At 37.6% G+C, this 23,470-nt stretch overlaps 2 protein-coding genes across 6 annotated transcripts in view; one reads left to right on the top strand and one right to left on the bottom strand.

Annotated features, from left to right (window-relative positions):
• The window catches only part of ptprb (protein tyrosine phosphatase receptor type b), a 39,289-nt gene extending 29,629 nt beyond the window's left edge, over positions 1-9,660 (top strand). For 3 of the 5 annotated variants that reach the window (XM_037761324.1, XM_037761323.1, XM_037761322.1), the window contains 10 exons: positions 1,198-1,215; positions 1,361-1,442; positions 1,613-1,703; positions 3,104-3,180; positions 3,298-3,432; positions 4,527-4,649; positions 4,742-4,905; positions 5,021-5,156; positions 7,128-7,248; positions 7,439-9,065. In XM_037761324.1, the coding sequence (XP_037617252.1) occupies positions 1,198-1,215; positions 1,361-1,442; positions 1,613-1,703; positions 3,104-3,180; positions 3,298-3,432; positions 4,527-4,649; positions 4,742-4,905; positions 5,021-5,156; positions 7,128-7,248; positions 7,439-7,461 (970 nt within the window). In that variant the 3' untranslated portion in view covers positions 7,462-9,065. Of the gene's footprint in view, positions 1-1,197; positions 1,216-1,360; positions 1,443-1,612; positions 1,704-3,103; positions 3,181-3,297; positions 3,433-4,526; positions 4,650-4,741; positions 4,906-5,020; positions 5,157-7,127; positions 7,249-7,438; positions 9,066-9,484 lie in introns of those variants that run through there. The other 2 variants (XR_005205637.1, XM_037761325.1) reach the window with 2 other exon arrangements.
• Positions 9,661-17,306: 7,646 nt separating this feature from the next.
• Positions 17,307-23,470, bottom strand: part of LOC119483209 (calcium-activated potassium channel subunit beta-4-like) — a 28,376-nt gene continuing 22,212 nt past the window's right edge. Inside the window, exon 4 of the mRNA XM_037761327.1 lies at positions 17,307-21,858. Coding sequence (XP_037617255.1) covers positions 21,534-21,858 — 325 coding nt within the window. The 3' untranslated portion in view covers positions 17,307-21,533. The remainder of the gene's footprint in view (positions 21,859-23,470) is intronic.

The raw sequence follows: 23,470 nt of genomic DNA, 5'->3' as shown, positions 1-23,470 counted from the left end.
CAGAAGACTTTGTAGCTCTGAGAATATCTAGTGAATGTACAGTGGACGTTTGTGCAGAAATAACTGCTGCAGCTCCTCCAGACCAACACAGGTTTCCCGTGTCTTGTGAAGTGACGGGGCTCCGCAGAGAGAAACGTTATCGTCTCCGACCGGGTGCTGGTGTCTCCCCTGTTCCCTCCGACCGCGGTCGGGAGGCTGAGGCAGGAAAAGCCAACACTAGGATCAGCATTGATTCATGGAGAGACCTTCGTCTGGTCAGCTAACATTACTGCCAAGCAGCTGAAATATAGAGTGATATTGTGCTTTTAGCTGACGTGTGTCTCCTCACTGTTTTGAGCGATGCTCGTTCATGTCTATGTAGAGCGAGCACAAGCGCGAGCCCGATGCTGACTTTCATTGACTTAACAGCCACAGGTGTCTCTGTGAACAAGTATTTCTGAATCTTACAAATAGTCCCTTTAAATAATAATAATTATTATATTATAAAATGATAGATACAATAATTACATTACAATAAAAAAAACAATTATTACAAAATATTTTTAAAAGTAAAAAAAAAGTCAAATATTGATATTGTGTGGGTTGGGCCATAGATTCATGATAACAATAATTATCACTTAAAACAATTATTAGAAAACAAATAACATTTACAAAAACAGATGATGCATAACAGTAATGCACATTTTTACAAAATGTATGAAATTATTTGTCGGGTTGCTGCTAAGTCTAGTGTTTTCCTGATTCAATTAATTTATTAAATGCTTTAATCAATGATTATTTGTTTAATTAGTTTTTTCTTGTTTACAGTTCAATTAAAAATGCTGACAAATGTTTAAAAATGTAATTAACTTTAATGACATTTTTAATTAATTAAAAGTAATTACAATGTTGTAACAAAACATTACATCATTGTAATGAATGATATATAGAGAATTATTATTTTGATAGCAGTGCCGGCTTATCATGTGGTCATGCTAACATTTCCAGAATAAAAACAAAACCCTGTTGTAACCTTTTATTACCAAATAATTATACATTTTAACAACTGTAATAATAACATTTTAAAATGAATGTATTGTTAAATTTTCCATCTCATGAACACTCTCAAAACTGACTATTAACTGATTGATTCTTGACTAATTACTTCATGTATAATAACTAATTAATACGACCTGATTGTGTTTCTTTTTGTTTCAGTAATCGTCGGGTCACCAGGTGAGAATCTCTTATTTTGCACCAGAAGTTATAGCATATAACTTTATAGTTATTTGTATGGTGGAAATATCATATTATTGATGATTTCTGTTAATAAATAACTTGAATATGTCTGTTTTCATAACTTCTGGGTCTCTTTGTCCAGTCCCATCAAAGCCTGCCACTTTGAGTCCCATCTGACTAAACTACAGGCCGACTCCAACTACCTGCTGTCTGAGGAGTTCGAGGTAAAACCTGTTCTCTGATCACATTCACATCAAACTGTTTCGTACTCTATTTTATTTATGCAAGCGTCTTGTTGCTGCTGCTGCTTGAGAAGTTTGGCTCCCTGTAGTAAAGGATGAAACATTAATGGATTCATTTAATGTGACTGAATGATGATGTTGTCCTCACTCAGGATCTGAAGGACGTAGGACGCAACCAGACGATGGACGTCGCCCGTCTGCCGGAGAACCGAGGAAAGAACCGCTACAACAACATCCTGCCATGTTAGTACCGCTCTGTGTGTGTGTGTGTGTGTGTGTGTGTGTGTGTGTGTGTGTGGTAGATTAAATGTCTTTTAATTTCTCTGGTGCAGCAACAAATTAAACACATTAACATTAAATAACTTTAATTTATATAGAAACTGTAAAAGTAAAAGAAAAGCTGCTGCCGTTGAGTCCCTCAGTGAGAAACAATCAGTGTGAGAATTATAACGACGACGACATCGTTAACAGCTTTAATTAACGAGACGGCTCCTGTTGCTATGGCGACCAGCCTGAGGGTCGAACCTCGGGGTGATAAAAACATTAATAACTACACAACTAAACATGCATGAACCGCCTTAGTCTCTTTATTTCTTCATTAGTTATTAACATAAACTAATAATGTGTTTTAAAATCTAATTAAGGAGTTTGAATCGGTGTGTGTGTGTGTGTGTGTGTGTGTGTGTTATATTCAGAGTATCACAGTTTAAATAAAGTAATTAAGCGTCAGTCGTTCATAACTGCAGACAGTTTTCTATATGAACAGAAATATATGATTTATGACTTGAGATGATGTATTTACAGCTCTATAATTAACTATATACAGTATATCTATTCACACTCTGGTGTAGTAATAAAATTAATCATCCTCTTCAGTCTGAGTGAGTCACAGCTGAACTTCTTCACATTTAAAGACATTGAACACATATTCTCACTTACAATAATAATAAAAACCTCTGAAAAGCTGTTAAATGTGATAAAAGTTGGTGTTATTTAGATCAAAATAAAACGTGTAGTGTTGTTGCTGTCGCTGCAGTGGACATGTTGGTCCATCTAAACGGTTTTATTACCGTTTTTCTGTGTTTCACATCGTAGTAAACTCATTTTGAACTGTCTGAATAAGTCCACTTGGGCTATTTTTCAGTATTTGTTTCACATGTTATAGTCTATTAATCAGTTTATTAATGATAATAACTGTTGTTTGCAGTGCTCCTTCTGAGCTTAAAGTAACTGCTAGATTAATGAATAATGAAAATAATGTTTAGTTGTTAGACTTTATATCAGACTTGATCCCTGTTGGTGCTACTAAGCTTTATTGTTTTTACTTTTACACTGATAAAAATGAAAACATTAAAGCTGCACTAATAAATAGTTTTATATCACCAATGGATCACATTACTATGTAATCTGAAGTAGTCGCCCGTAATGACAAAATCACAGAACCGTCTCCATCTCTGAAGCTCTGCAGAGCTTTTTAGCCTCTTTTAGCTCCGAGTTCTGAGCTGGTTGAACATTTTATTATTACATGAAGGTCCTGACCATAATACTTAAATATATACTGTAGGTTACACTATAAACACACTCTCCCAAAACCAGCAAATACTGTTATTGTTATTACAGTCATGAATGTGTGTTTTGTGTAGATGATTCTACCAGAGTGAAGCTGGCGTACCTGGAGGACGACCCCTGCTCTGACTACATCAACGCCAGCTACATACCTGTACGTACACACAGCACACACACACACGTATTAAACACACACACTTCCACAGACTAACACCTGTCTCCTGTTTGTGTGTGTGTGTGTGTGTGTGTGTGTGTGTGTGTGTGTTTGCAGGGTAATAACTACCGCAGGGAGTACATCGCCACCCAGGGCCCGCTGCCCGGCACCAAGGACGATTTCTGGCGGATGGTGTGGGAGCACAGCGTCTACAACGTCGTCATGGTGACGCAGTGTGTGGAGAAGGGACGGGTGAGTCATCGACGGTTTAATTAATTTAGGGTTTTATCGTCCCGGTCCATCCAACACTTTATATCTCAACATCTACAGGAGATATTCATGGTGCTCTGAGGATGAATCCTTTATATCAAAATCCGACATGAAATGAGTTTAATCCTGAAACAAAAAGACAAAAACAAGAAGGTAACTAAGGAATGAACACACTAAATAATATCTGCAATCATCTGTAGCTGTTGCCAGCTGTTTGCATCCTGAATAAATACTAAAATGTTTTCTAAGTTTGACTTTTTAAATCGAACTTTTGATGTTAAACGTTGATGTTACTTCTCACAGGTTAAGAATCGACTGAACCGAGAAGAGATTGAATATCAATAAAACCTATAAATTGCTAGAGCTGCTACTAATGATTATTATTATTAATCAGACAGTTATTTTCTAGATTAACGGTTTAACCTATAGAAATGGTCAAATTGCTTATTTTTCTCAACAAAAAGTCTAAAACCTATAACCCAAATAACAAAAAGAAAATTCTCACAATTTAGAAGCTAAAACTAGAGAATCTTTGTTATTGTTGCTTGAAAAGTAGCCTAAACTATTAATCAATTATCACAATAGTTGCAAATAATTTTTCTTGGCCATCAACTAATTGATTAATCTGCTAATCGTTGCAGCTCTAGAAAATATACTCATGGAAATTATAATAATACTAGTATAAGAATCTACGAGGGCTGCTTCTGTCTTTATCGATTAATCTGTTGATTACTTTTTCTGTATTTATGAATTAGTTTATCTATGAAATTTTAAGAAAATAGTGGAAAATGAAAAGTCTGTCATTACAAAATCTTCAAATGTCTTGTTTTGTCTAAAACTCAAAGATATTCAGTTTACAAAGATACAAATCAGAGAAAAGCAGCATTTTTTTCTTTATAAAACTTACAACCTGAATAAATAGTAATATATTTTCCTGTTTTGTGTGTTACATTATCAGATTCTAACAAGTTGAGAAAAGATTGAGAGCAGAATGAATATATATATATATTAAAAAAAAAAAAGAAGGAAAGAAAATGTCTATGTAAATATGTGAGTGTTGTGTTTGTGTGTTGCAGGTAAAGTGTGACCAGTACTGGCCTGCAGACAGAGAGCCTCTGTACTATGGTGACCTGGTCATTCAGATACTGTCTGAGTCCGTCCTGCCGGAGTGGACCATCAGAGAGTTCAAGATCACCTCGGTACCGCCTTTTTATCTATAACCGTACCTCACCATACTCACACTGTTTATCCTGATCGTTTTTATTAATATGTGATCAATAAATGCTGACAGGAGAGCGGCTGCAGTTACCCTCGAGTGCTGCGTCACTTCCACTACACTGTGTGGCCCGACCACGGAGTCCCAGAGAGCACCCAGTCCCTGATCCAGTTCGTCAGGACGGTCCGGGACTACGTGGACCGATCACCCAGCACCGGAGCCACCGTGGTGCACTGCAGGTAGGACAGAGTGTGTATGTGTGACATCTCTGCTGTTGAGATCTACATGGCCTCTTTAATATGAGTATGTGTTTACAGTTGACTCTATGTGTGTGTGTGTGTGTGTGTGTGTTAGTGCTGGTGTTGGCCGTACAGGGACGTTCATCGCCTTGGATCGGGTTCTGCAGCAGTTGGACTCTAAAGGAACCATCGACCTGTACGGCAGTGTGTTCGACATCCGGCTGCACCGCCAACACATGGTCCAAACTGAGGTACACCCCCCACACATAAGACATGAAACCATGACCATCTAATTACATGTAAATATAGGACCAAACTAGGGCTGAAACATAAGTAAATATAGGACCAAACTATGGCTAACACAAGAGTAAATATAGGACCAAACTATGGCTAACACAAGAGTAAATATAGGACCAAACTATGGCTAACACAAGAGTAAATATAGGACCAAACTAGGGTTGAAACACCAGTATCAGGTTATATACTTTTTTCAACATACTATATTATGAATGTTTTCAACATACTATGCTATGACTTTAAGACTTTTTTTCGACATACTATACAATGACATTTTTTGTGACTTTCGCCGAACTATACTATGACTCTTTAAGACTTTTAGTCATAGTATAGTATGTCCAAAAAAGTCATAAAAAAGACATAGCATATTATGTAAAAAAGTCACAGTATACTCACTCATCATCCATCTTCAGCCTCTTATCCGGGGTCGGGTCTCGGGGGCAACAGCTCCAGCAGGGGACCCCAAACTTCCCTTTCCCGGGCCACATTAACCAGCTCTGACTGGGGGATCCCGAGGCGTTCCCAGGCCAGTGTGGAGATATAATCTCTCCACCTAGTCCTGGGCCTCGTCCCAGCTGGTCGTGCCTGGAACGACTCCCTTCTCACCCTATCTCTAAGGGAGACGCCAGCCGCCCTCCTGAGAAAACCCATTTCGACCGCTTGTACCCGCGATCTCGTTCTTTCAGTCATGACCCAGCCCTCATGACCATAGGTGAGAGAAGGAACGAAGACTGACCGGTAGATCGAGAGTTTGCCTTTCGGCTCAGCTCTCTTTTTGTCACAACGGTGCGGTAAAGCGAATGCAATACCGCCCCCGCTGCTTCCATAGTCCCCTCACTCAAAACAAGCGCCCCCCCCCCCCCCCCCGACTACGCCTCGATATCCTGTCCATGAATATCACCAACAGGATTAGTGACAAAACGCAGCCCTGGTAGAGGCCAACCCCCGCCGGAAACGAGTCCGACTTTTTGCCGAGGACCCGAACACAGCTCTCGCTTTGGGTGTACAGGGATTGGATGGCCCTAAGAAGTGACCACCTCACCCCATACTCCCGCAGCACCCCCCACAGTATCTCCCGGGGGACCCGGTCATACGCCTTCTCCAAGTCCACAAAACACATGTAGACTGGATAGGCATACTCCCAGGCCTCAACAGGATCCTTGCGAGAGTGAAGAGCTGGTCCGTTGTTCCACAGCCAGGACAGAATCCGCATTGTTCCTCTTCGATCCGAGGTTCAACTATCGGCCGAAACCTCCTTTCCAGCACCTTGGAGTAGACTTTACCAGGGAGGCTGAGTTGTGTGATACCCCTGTAATTGGCACACACTCTCTGGTCCCCCTTTTTGAACAGGGGAACCACCACCCCGGTCTGCCACTCCTTAGGCACTGTCACCGACCTCCACGCAGTGTTGAAGAGACGTGTCATCCAAGACAGCCCCTCCACACCCAGAGCCTTCAGCATTTCTGGACGGATCTCATCAATACCCGGGGCTTTGCCACTGTGGAGTTGTTTGACTACCTCAGTGACTTCCACCAGGGTAATTGATGATGGTCCCCCATCAGCTTCCAGCTCTGCCTCTACAATAGAGGGCGTATTAGTCGGATTCAGGAGTTCCTCAAAGTGCTCCTTCCACCGCCCGATTACCTCCTCAGTTGAGGTCAACAGTGTCCCATCCTTACTGTACACAGCTTGGATGGTTCCCCGTTTCACAGTCACAGTATAGTATGTCATAAATGTAGTCAGTTATAAAAAAAGTTATATGAAAATTATAGTATGGTATTAGATAAACAAGACTGAGCATTACATGTGAAATAACATACTGTAATCTAATGCAAGACTGTTTTCTTACTTCAGAAAAATAATAATAATACATATCAACGTGTTCATTACAGTTTCAAACTGATTCCCCCATATGTGTGTTGCAGTGCCAGTATTCCTTCCTTCACCAGTGTGTGCGGGACGTCCTGAGAGCCAGGAAACATCGCAGTGAACAGGAGAATCCTCTCTACCCCATCTACGAAAACTTCAACCCCGAGTACTGCCGCGGTGAGACTCACTACCTAAAAACTTCCCCTTAACCATACAGTATATATCATATGAACAGATTAAATTGTCTAGAATTAGTAGAACATTTTTTAGAATTTTTAGAATAATACATTTTCTTATTGGTACTTGCTATGGTGTTCATCAAACCATTCCTACTTACCTTCTAACTTTGTTCTTGGTCTCTCCTCAGATTTCATCTACACTGGACGCTGAACAGACGATGACATCCATCTGATCAAGAGAGAAGAAACGTTGCTACGTTAGCTCATTCTGACTATTAAAACTATCTGAGTTAACAGAGACTGTTGGCTTTACATCACACACAACAGGAAAAATACAGCAATGTCTAAAAGTAAGCAAGTAAAGAAAACATAAATTATATGAGAGATTTGTGGTTAACACACAATAAGTCACATTTACTGTCACTGCTTTTACATCAAGTTCGTGACAAGTTTAACGCCAACAGAACTACAGAAAATAAACTGAAGCTTTAAACAATCTGTGACTCCAGTTTTCAGAGTAAACAGAAAACATATTTGAGTGTTTGCTGGGATTACAGGGAAGCTTCTTTTATTAGCTACAGTTCTAATCAGTTAATTCATATTTTGTTCAATTTGTGACCTGATGGCGACTTTTTAAAGTCAAAAGTGTCACAACAAAATGTTTAAAACAATGTTGGAGATGAATCCTATCAATTAATGGTTTTCTTAAGTGTTGAAGGGAAACACGGGTTGATCTCAGGTTGTTGGTGGTTATTAAAGACGTGTTCAAATCTGATGTTAGCTTGCAGTTATATCCTTAATATAACTGACTGATCACAGGGAAGGAAAGAGCCATCTATTTTTTCTATAATAATGTTCTCACTCACTGCTCCATATAAGCTGTTTATTTAAAAAGTTACACATATTGCTGTATGTAAATATTGGTGTAATAGTCTTTTTTATATATGATTATATATATATATATATATGTCTCAATCATTTTTATGCTGTGTAATATTGAAGTATTTCCATTTATGAAATCAACAATTGTCAAGTAGCTGCAAGAAATTATAACCTGCTGTATTCAGACATTTACTCAAACATTAAATGGTTAATTTCTCAAAACAGAAATGCTTTAAAACAGTCAATTTTTTTTATAAAGTTGTTCATGAACTTAAAACTTCTAAAATAAATGTCTGAATACAAGGCAGGAACTCCCCTTTTTCCCTATTTTCTGTCTTTTTTTTTTTAAATACATTAATAAATCACTGGAGTTCAGTGTCAAAATATTTCAGAAATTTGTGACATGTAATGTCTGAAAAGTTCACATTTGCAAATCCAACATTTGGAGAACCCTCTTCTGTTTCTGTTTGGTTCGACTGCTGGAGGAATTTCAGGGTTTTTACATGATTTCTGCTCATATAATATCTGTTTTCTGGATTAAATTCTGAGGATATAATGATCATTATTTTTTAATCACAGAAGTGTACAGGGCTGGGCAATTCCTCAATATTATTGTTTTTCTGTCAGTGCAAACAATACGTGAAACTATGATATGCATACATATTCTTTTATTTTGTACTTAAAGACTAACAAAATTAGTTATTAAATGTTCTGATTACTCATTTCTGATGTGATAGATAATACCAGTTTGATTATTTGATATATGATTTAGCATACATTTGTCATATATTATTATATATTCATATTAGAAATATATTTTATTGATATTATATCCCCCAGCCCTCTGAGAATGTAAATCAGTTTTTATAGCTTGCTGTCAGATCACTGTAAACTGGATTATTACGTGCGAATTAAAAGTAGCTGCAAAACTAAGTTTGTGTTTTTTTTAATTTCATTTCGTTCATCATGATAATCGTATTATGTTATTTTACACATTTTTTAAAATTCAAATGCAAATAATTTTTTGTATTTATACCTTTTTTTAAATAACTTAAGCATGAACATTTAGTATGTTGATAAAAAGTCATGTATACTATGTCGAAAAAAGTCAGTATTGTTGGTCGAACATTTTCATGAAAAAAAGTCATAGTATAGTATGTCGACATTTTTCATTAAAAAAGACTCAGTATAGTATGTCGATAGACTTTTATCTTAAGTCTTAGTATGGTATGTCCACAAAAAGTCATAGTATAGCATGTCGAAAAAAGTCATAGTACAGTATGTCGAAAATGTTCATGAAAAAAAGGTCAATGTCGAAAATTTGCATCTTAAGTCTTAGTATGTATCCTCAGATTTCATCTACACCGGACGCTGAACAGACGATGACATCCATCTGATCAAGAGAGAAGAAATGTTGCTACGTTAGCTCATTCTGACTATTAAAATGATCTGAGTTAACAGAGACTGTTGGCTTTACATCACAAACAACAGGAAAAATACAGCAATGTCTAAAAGTAAGCAAGTACAGAAAACAATTGAAATGTAGTATGTTGAAAAAATTCCTAGTATAATAAGTCATAAAAGTTATAAAAATGTTCTAGTATAGAATGTCAAAACTAAAAAAAGTCTTAGTATAGTATATTGAAAAACATTATAAAAAAGTCATAGTATAGTATGTCCAAGAAAGTCATAATATAGTATGTTGAAAACATTAATAAAAAATTCATAGTATAGTATGTTGAAAAAAATAATAAAAACATCCAGTGTAGTATGTCCAAAAAGGTCATTAAAAAAGTAATTGTATTTTAAGTCAAAAAAAGTAATAGTACAGTGTGTCAAAAAGTGTCATAGTATAATGGCTCGAAAGAAAGTCTATAAGTATAGTATGTCCAAAAAAGTCATAGTATATTATGTTGAGTCATAAAGTCATAAAAAAGGCACAAGTTTAAGCATTTTTCAATCACAACAATTTGTCTGTTTCAACATTTGAAAGTCAGACAATATCACATTTGTCACATTGTTGTATAAAGTTGTCTTTTCAATCTTTCATGCTGTCTTTTGAAACCCTTCATTACAGCTAAAAGTGTTCAAACGGGTTTGAAACTGAAAAATGTATATTGATCTTCTAATCTGACTGCCGGTTAAAAAAAACAAAAAAAAGACTTTATAACTAAACATACAGCGAGACACTAACAGAAAACGCTTTAGCGACTTTTTCTACTGTGCATATGTGAAACTTGTGATTTCCATATTGATGTAGGGCACGCTGAGGCCGGAGCAGAACTGGGTAACCCAGATACAGCAGCTATGAGGGGCTTAAAAGAGAGTCGACGAGTCTCTGTCAGAGAGGCCGAGCTGAGCCCCAATCCCTCCGGACCGAACCTCCGGCTCATCCTCCTCATCTCTCCGTCCTGGCAGAGATTTATACCGAGACAAAGTTAGAAATCAGCCGACGTCCCATGAGCTTCGAGTCAGTCCTGACAGCGAGCTCAAAGAGGAACAAACAAGTCCAGCCAGCATCAACAGTCATGGGAAACACAACTTTAGTAACAAGCTGCACACTCGCTCAACAGGGAGTGAAGTTTAGGTTTCAATGTGCTGCTCTAAAACTCTGAAAGAAACTCAGGATGTTGCTTCAGTAAAAGATTCACAAAAGCACCACACAAACTAAAGACGACACCTTGAGACCAAGATATCTACTGAATGGGACATTTTAATAGGGCTGTCCTCGACCAAAGAAATTCTTATTCGACTAACAAGCATACGATTTTGTTGACTAATCAATTAGTTGATTTTAGGGCTGTTAATCGATTAAAATAGTTGATCGCACATTTTTTATGTTTTAAAATGTACCTTAAGGGAGGTTTGTCAAGTATTTAATGCTCCTATCAACATGGGAGTGGACAAATATGCTGCTTTATGCAAATGTATGTATATATTTATTATTGGAAATAAATTAACAACACAAAACAATGACAGATATTGTCCAGAAACCCTCACAGGTACTGCATTTAGCATAAAACAATATGCTCAAATCACAAGATGGCAAACTGCAGTGTGCTTACTTGACTATTGTTGCTTCAAACTGCATGTGATTATCATAAAGTGGGCATGTCTGTAAAGGGGAGACTCAATCTAAATGAGTGTCTTCACCTTCACAGAATTTAATATCTTACCGTTGACCTGAACTCAGTTTTTAACAGGAGACTTGTTTTCATGAACGTCAGCACGTCTTTGCGGTGAATTATTACCCTGAGATCCTGGACGAGCCCCATTTGAGTTTTATATCTCTGAGCTGACCTTTCAAAGCTTCCAGTATCTGACATTTCACACGTCTTACTTTTTAACACACAAAGTCTACCAGATATTAAAAAAGACCATTATGACCAAAAGACAGAGGGAGAGCTCAAAAATCATTTGAGCTTTCTAAATTTCTTCGTCTTCTCTTTAAATGACTTTTTTGTGAACAATAAATGCTTAAATACACAACAAAAAATAAAAGCAAATCCTCTTGTTCACTTGATGTCGAGACAAACATCGACCGCGACTCCAAAATGCCGTAATTTAGACGCATCGATTGTCAATAGCAAAACAAATTGCTACAGAGTTCTGCTTCAGTTGTCAGAGTTCAAACTGTGATATTGATTAAAAAACAGCAGCAGAAGAAGATTTACTGATACTGATTTAGTGTCGCACTCACAACACTCTCAAGTTGTTCCATTAAATTGTCTTCAGAGGTCTGAGAGGGTAACCCTTTAGGGATTATTACAGAAAAGTCAGAAAAAAATAAGTATTGTTTGCAGAAGAAACAGGTTTTAGATGTTATCCTCTCAGATTTATCCAGCGACCCTTTGAGGGGTCCTGATCCCCATGTTGAGACTCACTGCTGAACAAGTTTAAAAGACAGTTTGAGGTCATTTCAGGTCTTTTACTTTGAAGTCAGCGCTGAAGGGGGGAGCTGATGTACTGCTCTCAATTAGGATGTGCTTCTGCTGATGGTGGTGGTGTTAATATTTATGCTGCTGAGAGGGAGGTGTTGAGATGTTAAATGGCCACAGAGGGCCAAGAGTCTGCAGGTTTTTGATCCATCCGAGCACTAAAACAGCGGCTCCACTCACTGTTTGTTAAAATGAGAAGTTGAGGTAGAATGTAAGAAGGAATAAGAAGCTGATCTTGTAGAGAGGAAATATGTCATCAAAAAACTAAGGTATAAACTAGGGCTGTCAAAGTTAACACGATAATAACACGTTATCACAAATTCGCAAATCATCTGAAACTATAAAACCTGATGAATCCATCAGTACCAACCGTGTCATACTAGCTGGTCGTGAAGGAGGTTAAATAACGCTCCAAACTGGAAAAAGGGAAAAACTGTCATCCATTTTCAAAGGGGTCCCTTGACCTCTGACCTCCAGATCAGTGAATGTAAATGGGTTCTATGGGTACCCACGAGTCTCCCCTTTACAGACATGTCCACTTTATGATAATCACATGCAGGTTGGGGCAAGTCATAGTCAAGTCAGCACACTGACACACTGACAGTTGTTGTTGCCTGTTGGGCTGCAGTTTGCCATGTTATGATTGGAGCATATATTTTATGCTAAATGCCTGTGAGGGTTTCTGGACAATATATGTCATTGTTTTGTGTTGTTAATTGATTTCCATTAATACATATATACATACATCTGCATAAAGCAGCATATTTGTCCACTCCCATGTTGAGAACATGTTGATTAAATCTCCCTTAAGGTACATTTTGAACTGATAAAAAAACGTGTGATTAATTTGCGATTAATCACATTTAAAGCTTCAGTAGTCAGTATATTTTTGGCATCATTGGGCAGAAATCCCATAATAACCTTTCAGCATATTGTAATTCAAGTGTTGTGAGAGATAACTAGACTTCTGCTCTTCCTCATGGCTCTGTTTTCAGGCTTTAGAACATCTAGCCTGCTACGGGAGACTCTGACCAATCACAGGTCATTTCATTGAGAGAGCGTTCTTATTGGCTGTGCTCCGGTCATGTGACCTGAACTTGGCGTTCCTTCAACAGATCTGCAGGATAGCGGCGGCGTCACAAACTTTCCTGTTTTACAACTAAACCGTGCACTACAAAAGGATTCTGAGAACATCTGAGGAGAGAAATACAATCTTACTGCTTGTTTTCCTCCGGTCTGTGAAATCTTGCAGATGCCGTTAGGAGCACTGGAGGACACAGAGGCACATGATTTTTTTCAGGTTACCTGTTTCATGTACTACTGTCACGATATAGCGACCGTTTTATAAAAATAACTTTTTAAAATCATATTTTCTCCAATTTCGCCAGAGCACGGCCAATAGGAATGCCTTCTTTCAATGAACTGACCTGTGATTGGTCAAAGTCTCCCATCACAGGCTAGATGTTCTAAAGCCTTAAAACAGAGCCATGAGGAGGAGCAGAAGTCTAGTTATCTCTCAGAACTCTTGAATTATAATATGCTGAAAGGTTATTGTGGGATTTTTGCTAAATGATGCCAAAAATATACTGCCTTCTGCCACTTTAAGTACTAATACCACACTGTAAAAGAAATACTCTGTTGTTCTGCTACTCCACAGTATTTGAGTAAGTGTACTTATGCTGCATTCAAGACAACTCGGAACTAAAAAACTTCCGACCTCCTTCAGTTGTCTGACATCAACTAAAAGGCAAGGTAACGTATATTTGCCTGTATTTAACTCAAATAATGCACACTATCACATAATAAAACCTGCAAACTGATGTCAAAATATGTTGCCATGTTATTAGGGAGCATGTTACGGTAAACAATCTCTGAAACTGTTTTTATTTACGTTTGGCGTCGGTTGGAAATTTCGACTGGAAAATTCCGACCTCCGAGTGGTCTTGAACGCAGCATAAATTACCTTTTAACAGATGCAAACAATCATCATTGAGCTGATATTTAACCACCAGAAAACAACAAGAAATCAAAGAAATGTTAAACAGAAATACCATAAAGTTTACGCTACATAAAGTGTATTCATTTTACTCACCATTCTCCTTTTCTTTATGGAAGTTGTTAACATCCTTGTGGAGTCATTTTCCTCTGAACGTGTTGGTCTACGCTCTCTGAGTGCCATTCTAGTTTATTTTAAAACAATTGCAAAGATTGAATAGAATACAGCCTATTTATCTGATATTTTGTATATTTTAAAATATTTTTTATGTTATATATTAGCTAAGATAAAATTTAAAATAACATGTATATCATACAGGTATTTAATATTTTTGGAAAATCCCATATTCATAAGAAAAAATGGTCAGGAACCTTGTCAACTTTCCTGCACTTTATTAATTAATTTAAACAATATAGTACCAATTTATCTAATGTTAAAAACAAAATAAAGCTATTAAGTTTTTATATAATTAAACATATGTATTATAATATGATGCATATAACACAAACTCATGATGTTTTTTGTTTTGTTTTCCATTATCTATTTATCTGTTTGCACCTCTGTATATGAACATGTGTACAATAAATAAAGTGAAATATTGTACAATATATATTGTTATGTGATTAATAAATTATTTGTTTAAAAACAATTACAAGGATGGAATAGAATACAACCTATTTGTCCAATATATGTTTAGAATGTATATTTCTTATATTTTTATAGTCGTTTTTTTATATTTTCTACTTATCTTTTTTGTCTTTTACTTTTCCATTATTTGCTTTTCTTTTTTTTTTAATTTTCTCTTATTGTTATGGACCAAAACACCAAGGCAAATTCCTTGTGAAAACCTACTTGGCAATAAACCTGATTCTGAAATACTGTGGACATGATTTTGTATTTGTATTTAACCATATGTTTATGTGGATTTTGTGATATGGTTTTATTAATTTCAATATATTGTGCTGTTTTTTATGTTTGTATATTAATGTGATTTGTATTTGAATAAATGCATTTATAAAACATGTGATAGCAGTGGAAGTGTTTCATACTAACAGAGCGTTGGGATAAGTGGTGTGATGTTAACGCTGCTGTCCAAGGTCAGAGAGGTTAATATGTGTGCAGTGATTATAAAGAACAATGGGTCTGACTCAGGCTGTACAGGTGTGTGTCCTCTAGTGTGGTAGGAGGTGATTCATGTTGATGGGATTTGTGAATGAAAGAATAAAGATGAGAGCAAGAAGATGAAAGGAAAGACACACACATCAAAACAAACCCATTTTCATTGTAATATCCACGTAGCGTCTCTCTCCCTCCACCTCTTTAATTCTTCTTCCACCACGGCCAACTGCATCATTGAGTTTGACAGAGTTCAATAAGCTTGACTGATATGACAGACAAAACCAAATCACATTTATTACAGCAAGATTAAAGCGGTTTGTTCCCCCCCCCCTTTTCTTTATTTCTTCAATTTATTAATTATTATTCGGTCAGCTCAAATCTAGCAAAAGCTGCTCTTGTCTCATAAGATAAATACAAATATACTGTATACACATATATAAATAAAATATAGTCGATCTTTGTTGTTCTGTCATTTTCCGTTGCCTAAAAGTATAAATGCCCAAAACTATATTAATACTAAACAATATATTTATAAGAAACAAAAATAGTAGCTATCTTCTAGTAGTATTCTTTAAGATTTTTTCAGTATTTCACCATATTACTAATGCAAAAAATACTCTGAAATATTATGATAATATCTTTAGGAAATATCCTTCACCACTATAACTGAGCTATCTCCATGACGACTAAACAAAGTCTGTGAAATAGGATTAAAGGTTTTGGTAAAAAAAAATACTAAATTGTCCTTGAGTTAAGACATTTCTTTTCAAATCAGAATTAATTTTCTTCTTTGTAGATTACACACATTTATAATAAATAAATAAATAAATAAATAAATAAATGATGTGATTATGAGCTGGGATCTGATTTATTTGTGATCAGATTAACTTTAAACATTAAGTTCAAAGTGAGGCTGGATGTTGGACGAGCAGAAAAGGCTGCAGCGTGACTCAGTCTGAAGATAAAATGTATTTTTATTTAAAGATCTCTATCAGGCACTATAGTTATCATCTTTATCAGTAAAACATGGAGGAAGCGGCTACCTGGGTCACATGGTACACAGCTGAGGTTCAGAGATGACGGACGACACAGTGCAGAGTACAAAGGTGTGATAGAAAACAAAAGACTCATTATAACTACAACAATAATAATAATAATAATAATAATGATAATAATGATATTAATACAGTAATTAAAACAGATACATTTTCCTTCATGTCATAAATCAGTTACTGAACTTTACAGTGTGGATTAAATCAACTAAAATCTCATTAAATACCAAAACCATGTGTGTAAGAATAGAATTCAACATGTTGTGTTTTTGTACAGTGTTTAGTTTCGTTGCTACTGCAGTTCACAGCTTAGCAGAATATGGCTTCAGATAGAAAACCGAACATCTGGGACAGAAAGACGACAACAGCTCATAAAAACACAGGAATGCTACGGTGACGCTACGGTTTCTTTGGAGAGGATTATTCAGGGGAAACAACGGGATGGTTTTTACTAAAACCTTGTTTATACTGTAATGAAATATTCGTGATGAAAAAATGTAGATAAAAAAGTTAAAGTGAAATTTCTATCATACAGGTTTTTATTTTGTTGAATTTTTTGTGTCACTGATTTAAAGTGTTTGTTTTTTTCAGAAAGGAAGCTTCTATTCAACAGTTTTGTGATTTTAACACAACAAAAAGGAAAGGAAATGAGAAAGAAAGATAGAAAGAAAGAAAGAAAGAAGGAAACAAAGAAGAGAAAAGTTAAAAAGGAAAGAAAAGAGAGAAATTAAATAATTAGGGGAGAAAAAAGGGGATGAAACGTAAGAAGAAGGGATGTAGAAAAGAAGGAAAGTAGCGAAGGAAAGAAAGACAAAAGAAAAGGTAAGAAATGGGAGGTAAAAATGGAAGAAGTGGAGGATGCAGTAATGACTTTTGTTTTGAAAAACAAAACAAAGCTACATCGTGGAGCTACTTCCTGCTCCTGTCTCTCTACATTCATCATTTACTAGAATCAGTCGTGTGATTTCCTGATGCCTCTGAATGTCACATCATGCTGTAAACAACTCCAACTAAAGAGCCAGAATTCAACACATTTTCTTTGGAGAACATGATCAGATATTAGTTTTCTTATCTTAATAGAGGCCGTTGGTACGGAGCTCTAAGGGGACGGGAGCAAAAACTGTTTTTCTACAAGCTCCTGATGCACACCACATAGTTTCCCACTAAATATTAACCTGTGCACAAAACGTTCTGGATCACACAGGAATACTCTTTGGGAAAATAAATCTAAAATATCCACATAACATGCAGACAGGGACTATAAATAATCTAACTTTAAAACACTGTTTCTGCACATTACGCCTCAGGAGGAATAAATAAAGAATATTGGACATTCAGAGTTTGTTTTCAGTCAAACTTTGCGTAGGCTAAAAATAAATGTGGTTTGTCCTCCCGCTCAGGTCAAACACAAATCAACAACACAGATCTGAGACGTGGACACTTCTCCACGAGGAGCTGAACAAAGAGAACGTGCTACAGCAACATTAAAGTGAAACCACTCAAACACCTGAACCTGAGGAGGAACAGACTCACAACAACAGAGAACACAAGCAGCCAAAAGACTTCAAGTTTCGCCTGTTTCACTTTTCATTATTGGCAGCGACATCACTCGGCCTCGTGGCTGTTGCTAGGCAACGTGTAGGTAATTTTTAGACTGTAGGAACGGTGGTGGTAGGAATTTGGAGACTTGAAGATGAAAAACTCCCTCTGATGGAGGATGAATCATGTTTGGTGATAGCAGATCTATTGTTAACTCGGCTGCGTGGCAGGAAAGTCATTTAGTCTTTGAAAGTTATTGTACTTCAACAATAATTCTACTTTTCTCCTTAAGAAGGAGAAGACAGATTCTCTGTTTCACTAAACTAAATGATCCTTACATGCCCCGACACTACTGTTCACAAAGACTGCAGAGCCGGGGGTCTTTTTGATGTTACCACTACCAGGGTTGCACAATTTTGGGTAGATTCAAGGTGAAAATGTATGAAAATATAGGGGTTATTTGCTCAGATTGTATTTGTCATATGCAGATAGAAACAAACAGCCCTGCAAATAGAATAATTAACGCTCCTCAATTAGCTGAATCAAGCTATATCCTACATGGTAACAGCTGGCTAGCAAAAACTATTGTTAACAAGTTATAAACTGTGTACTTTGCGTTATAGGCTACTATCTAACTGAAATATCATAAACATATCAAATTCAATCCGGTGACATAATCATGAAAGCATGTGGTCGTTTGGCTCAGACGGTGCAGCAGTGTGGGCTGCACATGTGATGGAGGATACAGTGTGTATGCAGAGGGTTGTAATTTAACATAATTCCTGTTTAACGGGATGCTGGTAAATGATCTGCAGGCTACACGTGATAGAAGAGTGCTGCTGAATGCAGTGCATGATTACAATTAGATTAAATGATCATAGTTTGAACTAAAACATGCCAGAACTTACATTGCTGAGCATTTTTTTGCACCTCTTACTGTTGTGAAAGCCTATTAGATATTCAAAGTAAAGCCTTAACGCTGAAACCTCTCTTCTATTTGTGAAAATGCGCAAAAAAAAATAAAAAAAATGGAGATTTCACTGTTTTTTTTTTTTACATCTAAACCACATTGGACCAGGTCCAGATCAAAACCCACTATACCTAGACTGGTCAAATGTGGACTAGATTAACCAGAGAGGCTAAAGATTCTTGTTGTGTTTATTTATGCCTATGTTAAAGCGTCCTTGGGTTTCTTGAAAGCACTATATAAATCCAAGTTATTATTATTATTATTATTATTATTCCTCTAAAACACTTGCGAAACCTTTATTCTATTTGTGAAAATGCAAAAAATAGCAGTATTGCCACATGGCCTTCCATTTTTTTTGCATTTTAACAAATAATATAGAATCCCTAAAACATCTAACACGCTTTCACAACAGTAAAGGCCTTTACACACCAGGGAAGTGACAAATAACACGGAAATGTGAAATACTGGCATATGAATATTATATGTCTAGGGCTTTTATTGTGAAAGGTAAGAACAGAAGGAGTGGATCTGGTCTGCGCTGCCTTTGTCAAGGTTGAAAGGAGTATTAAAGTTTAAACGAACAAAAAAAAAGGCATTAAGAGGTGCAAAAAACGATCGGTTGCTCAACAACGTAAGTTAAACTTTCCCCTTAACTGGTGAATCGGAAGCTAACTTCAGCATCGTCATAAGTAGACCTAATCTATGATTTTTATATTGAAATAGTGCAAAAAATCCCAAATTCCAGAACTTAACTTCCCTTGAAAATATAGCGGAAATGTTCCGACTCCCTTTGCAACCCTGACCACTGTGATCACATCTGGCTCGCGTCACTGACAGAAACCCAAACTCCAGGCTATGAAACAATCCTTCAAGAGCCTCTGAGGGACGACATCAACGGGTTTTTATACTGACTTGAAAACAGCTGATATCATACCGACAGCATCGTAAACAATACGGACTAAAACATTCTACGTGGCTCGTCATGAATAAATCGTAATGTTCTGTCTTTGCCAACATGTAGAAGCTCTGAAAATGATTCAATCAAAAGTACCACCTGCTGCTGTTTGCTGGTTTTTACTTTATATATATTATATATTTTTGTCGCCTCCATATAAGTGGGTTTACCTGTAATTTCTACTTTGTTACCAAACAGCCAATCAGATTTACAGGAGAGAAGGAAGCATTTCAGCTGCACAACAACCTGTACAGGAAGTTTAAGCTAAACCAAACACGATTGTTATAGTTTAACCATCAACAATGAGTCCTCTACCTCTGTAGAAATGATCAATTCATTATAGTGCATTAATCTAAAATGACAGGTTGAACCTGCGCTACACTTTAAGAGAAACTTCCCAAAACAAAATGGTTCCTCTGCTTTCAGATGGGAAATAAATAGAAGACAGATTATCTGGCCTTATTGCTTACCTAAAAACAAACGCAACAAAAATACTTAAAATATTAATAATACTACAGTTTCAGACAACCGACGGTGGTGGAACATATAAGAAGTATTTTATGTTTTGTATGAAAAAATCGTATCTCTTAATCTGTAAAGTAACTAAAATACAATATTTCCCTCTGAGATGGAAGAATGAAGCGGCATGAAGAGAAAATAGTAAAGTAAAGTACAAGTACCTCAAATTTGTACTTAAGTACAGTACTTGAGTAAATGTACTTAGTTACTTTCCACCAAAGCCTGCAGTAAACAACTATTTGCCAGAACGCTGTGATATTTGTGACACCTCTAATACCAGAATACAGACATTTACCTCGTCTTTGTTTTAGGTTTGACTTGAAGGGGAATTTTCCCCAGCACACCAGTCTACCCCAGTCTAAATGTTGGAGGTTAAACTGGGAGCTCCCAGTCTAAATGTTGGAGGTTAAACTGGGAGCTCCCAGTCTAGTCTGTGGTTTGTTCCTGCTGTCTGCAAACAGCTTCAGGGTTCAAAGAGTTCTCCCATCATTAACCAGAAGCAACAGGAGCCACTAATGGGCCCTCTGATGAGTCACCACTGTATCTCAATACATCAATAAATGATAAAGTTCAATTATTTAAATTCACCCCCGATCATGTTTACTGGCTCTTTTTCTATCCTCACTTTTCCTTGTTGATTACAAGCAGACCTGGAAAATAAAGTACATTTGCTGGAGTATTTACCTGCAATCTTGAGGTACTTTCGGGAGTGTTTTGGGATATTTTCTACTTTTTCTGTAAAAACTGTAGTGATGGAATTAGTGCTGTGGAAATGGGTATCTATAATCGTGTGCATGGTCCCTCACAAGTAAATAAAATAGATAATAAATGAAAATACTTTATCCACAAATAACAATGGAAGAAACAGTGGCTAGCCTGAAGAGACGTCAGGACTTTGGCTCGCTATTTATCAACATTTATGGCTACTGGGACTAAACTAAAGAGGGAAAACTACGTTAAGAGAAGCGCTACAGTTAAGAGTCCTTAAGTTTGAAGTTTGACTCACTTTACCTGACACATAATTCACCGTACCGTTGATCACAGCTCTGTTGTCGTTATAATAACCCTTCGTCACGACTCGTAGCACAGAAGCAGCAATGCTGATTATAATCAGATGATTCAACTCTGAGATCCTCTGATCCAGTTTGTTGAGTTGAAACCAGAGGAAAGGTGCTGATGCTTCTGCTATAGGCAACAGGGTGGGTTTCCCATCATCCACAGCGGCGGCTTGACGGGGGCGTCCTCAGCCAGTTCATCGGCCAACTACTCGTTAGCATCCTGATTGAATTCCACAAACAACTTCCTGTTTCGTCTTAATGTTCTCGGTCGCGGCGTCGCACCGGCACCGCAAACAGCGGCAGGGTCCTTGTCGGCGACGACAACTCTGGGTCAGAGTTCGTCGTGAGGGGGTCTTCGGCCTTGTTACCACGGCGATCTGAGGGCCCGGCGGACAGGTCCTGGCACACCTCGTAGGAGCACTTCCTCTTCTGGAGAGCCTCGGCTCGGACGGCCAGCGAGCGCGCACACACCGTCAGGAGCACGATGAGCGTGCCCAGTAGGAGCGACACCATCGGCCAGAGGACGCAGTGCAGCAGGACGCTGGTGTCGTGGGAACGTCGCCACAACACGTCGTCTGGCCTGAAATTACAAGAAGAACAGAAACATTTAATTTACAGCTGGTGTTTCATCACTTTAAACTCAATCATTATTTCCAGTTGCTTGTACTTTGCAGTTTTTTTTGATGACTGTTAATTATCTAATGAAACTCAACACTTCCTGCAGATATTTCACATAAAAGACTATTAGTGAAAGTAGGGGGTTGTGCTCTTTGAGCTGCTGGAAAGCAAATTGTGAAGAGCTTGAGGGAGATTTGTCATTTGTAATTCCAGGCTGCACCATAGACTGTATATAAGAAGTGACTTAGTCACCATGACGTCACCCATTGGTTTGTGGACTGATGTTTTGAAGCCTCGAGTTCTGCATTTTGGCCGTCGCCATCTTGGTTTTTGGCCTTGGTTTTTGACTGTCACCATCTTGGTTTTTGGCCGTTGCCATCTTGGTTTTATGGACCTCGCATCTTGGTTTTATGGCCGTTGCATTTTGGTTTTTGGCTACAGGCATCTTGGTTTTTGTCCGTGGCCATCTTGGTTTTTGTCCGTTGCCATCTTGGTTTTTGACTGTCGCCATCTAGATTTTTGGCCGTCGCAAACTTGGTTTTTGATTGTCACCATCTTGGTGTTCGACCGCCGCCATCTTGGTTTTTGTCCGTCACCATCTTGGTTTTTGACTGTCGCCATTTTGTTTTTTGGCCGTCGCCATCTTGGTTTTTGACCGTCACCATCTTGGTGTTCGACCGTCGCCATCTTGGTTTTTGGTTGTCGCCATCTTGGTTTTTGACACCATCTTGGTTTTTGGCCATCACCATCTTGGTTTTTGGCCGTCGCCATCTTGATTTTTGACCATCACCATCATGGTTTTTGACCGTCGCCATCTTGGTTTTTGACCGTCGCCATCTTGGTTTTTGGCCGTCGCCATCTTGGTTTTTGACGGTCATCATCTTGGTTTTTGGCCGTCGCCATCTTGGTTTTTGACAGTCATCATCTTGGTTTTTGACCGTAGCCATCTTGTTTTCTTTTTGCAACAAGAAGTGACACTAGAGGGTTTCATCACTCTAAAATCAATCATTATTTCCAGTTGCTTGTACTTTGCAGTTCTTTTTGATGACTATTAATTAACTAATGAAACTCAACACTTGGGGGTTGTGCTCTTTGAGCTGCTGAAAAGCAAATTGTGAAGAGTTTTGAGGAAAATTTGGCATTTGTAATTTCAGGCTGCACCATAGACTATATAAGAAGTGGACTTAGTCACCATGACGTCACCCATTGGTTTGTGGATTGATGTTTTGAAGCCTCGAATTCCGCATTTTGGCCGTCACCATCTTGGTTTTTGGCCGTCACCATCTTGGTTTTATGGCTCTCGCATCTTGGTTTTTGGCCGCAGCCATCTTGGTTTTTGTCCGTCACCATCTTGGTTTTTGACTGTCGTCATCTTGGTTTTTGACCGTCACCATCTTGGTGTTCGACCGTCGCAATCTTGGTTTTTGGTTGTCGCCCCGCCCTAAAGCATCCCCTGCTTTATGGTCTATCTGACTCTAAATGGGACCATAATTTACTAAATGAACATCATGCTGTATTGAAGAAGACTTGAAACTAGTGACAGAGACCATAAACTCATGTTTACAATGTTTACT

The sequence above is a fragment of the Sebastes umbrosus genome, chromosome 23 (genome assembly GCF_015220745.1).
Source record: "Sebastes umbrosus isolate fSebUmb1 chromosome 23, fSebUmb1.pri, whole genome shotgun sequence".
In the NCBI taxonomy this organism is placed as follows: domain Eukaryota; kingdom Metazoa; phylum Chordata; class Actinopteri; order Perciformes; family Sebastidae; genus Sebastes; species Sebastes umbrosus.
The sequence above is the reverse complement of the archived record's forward strand: the minus strand, read 5'-3'. Positions and strand labels throughout refer to the sequence as shown.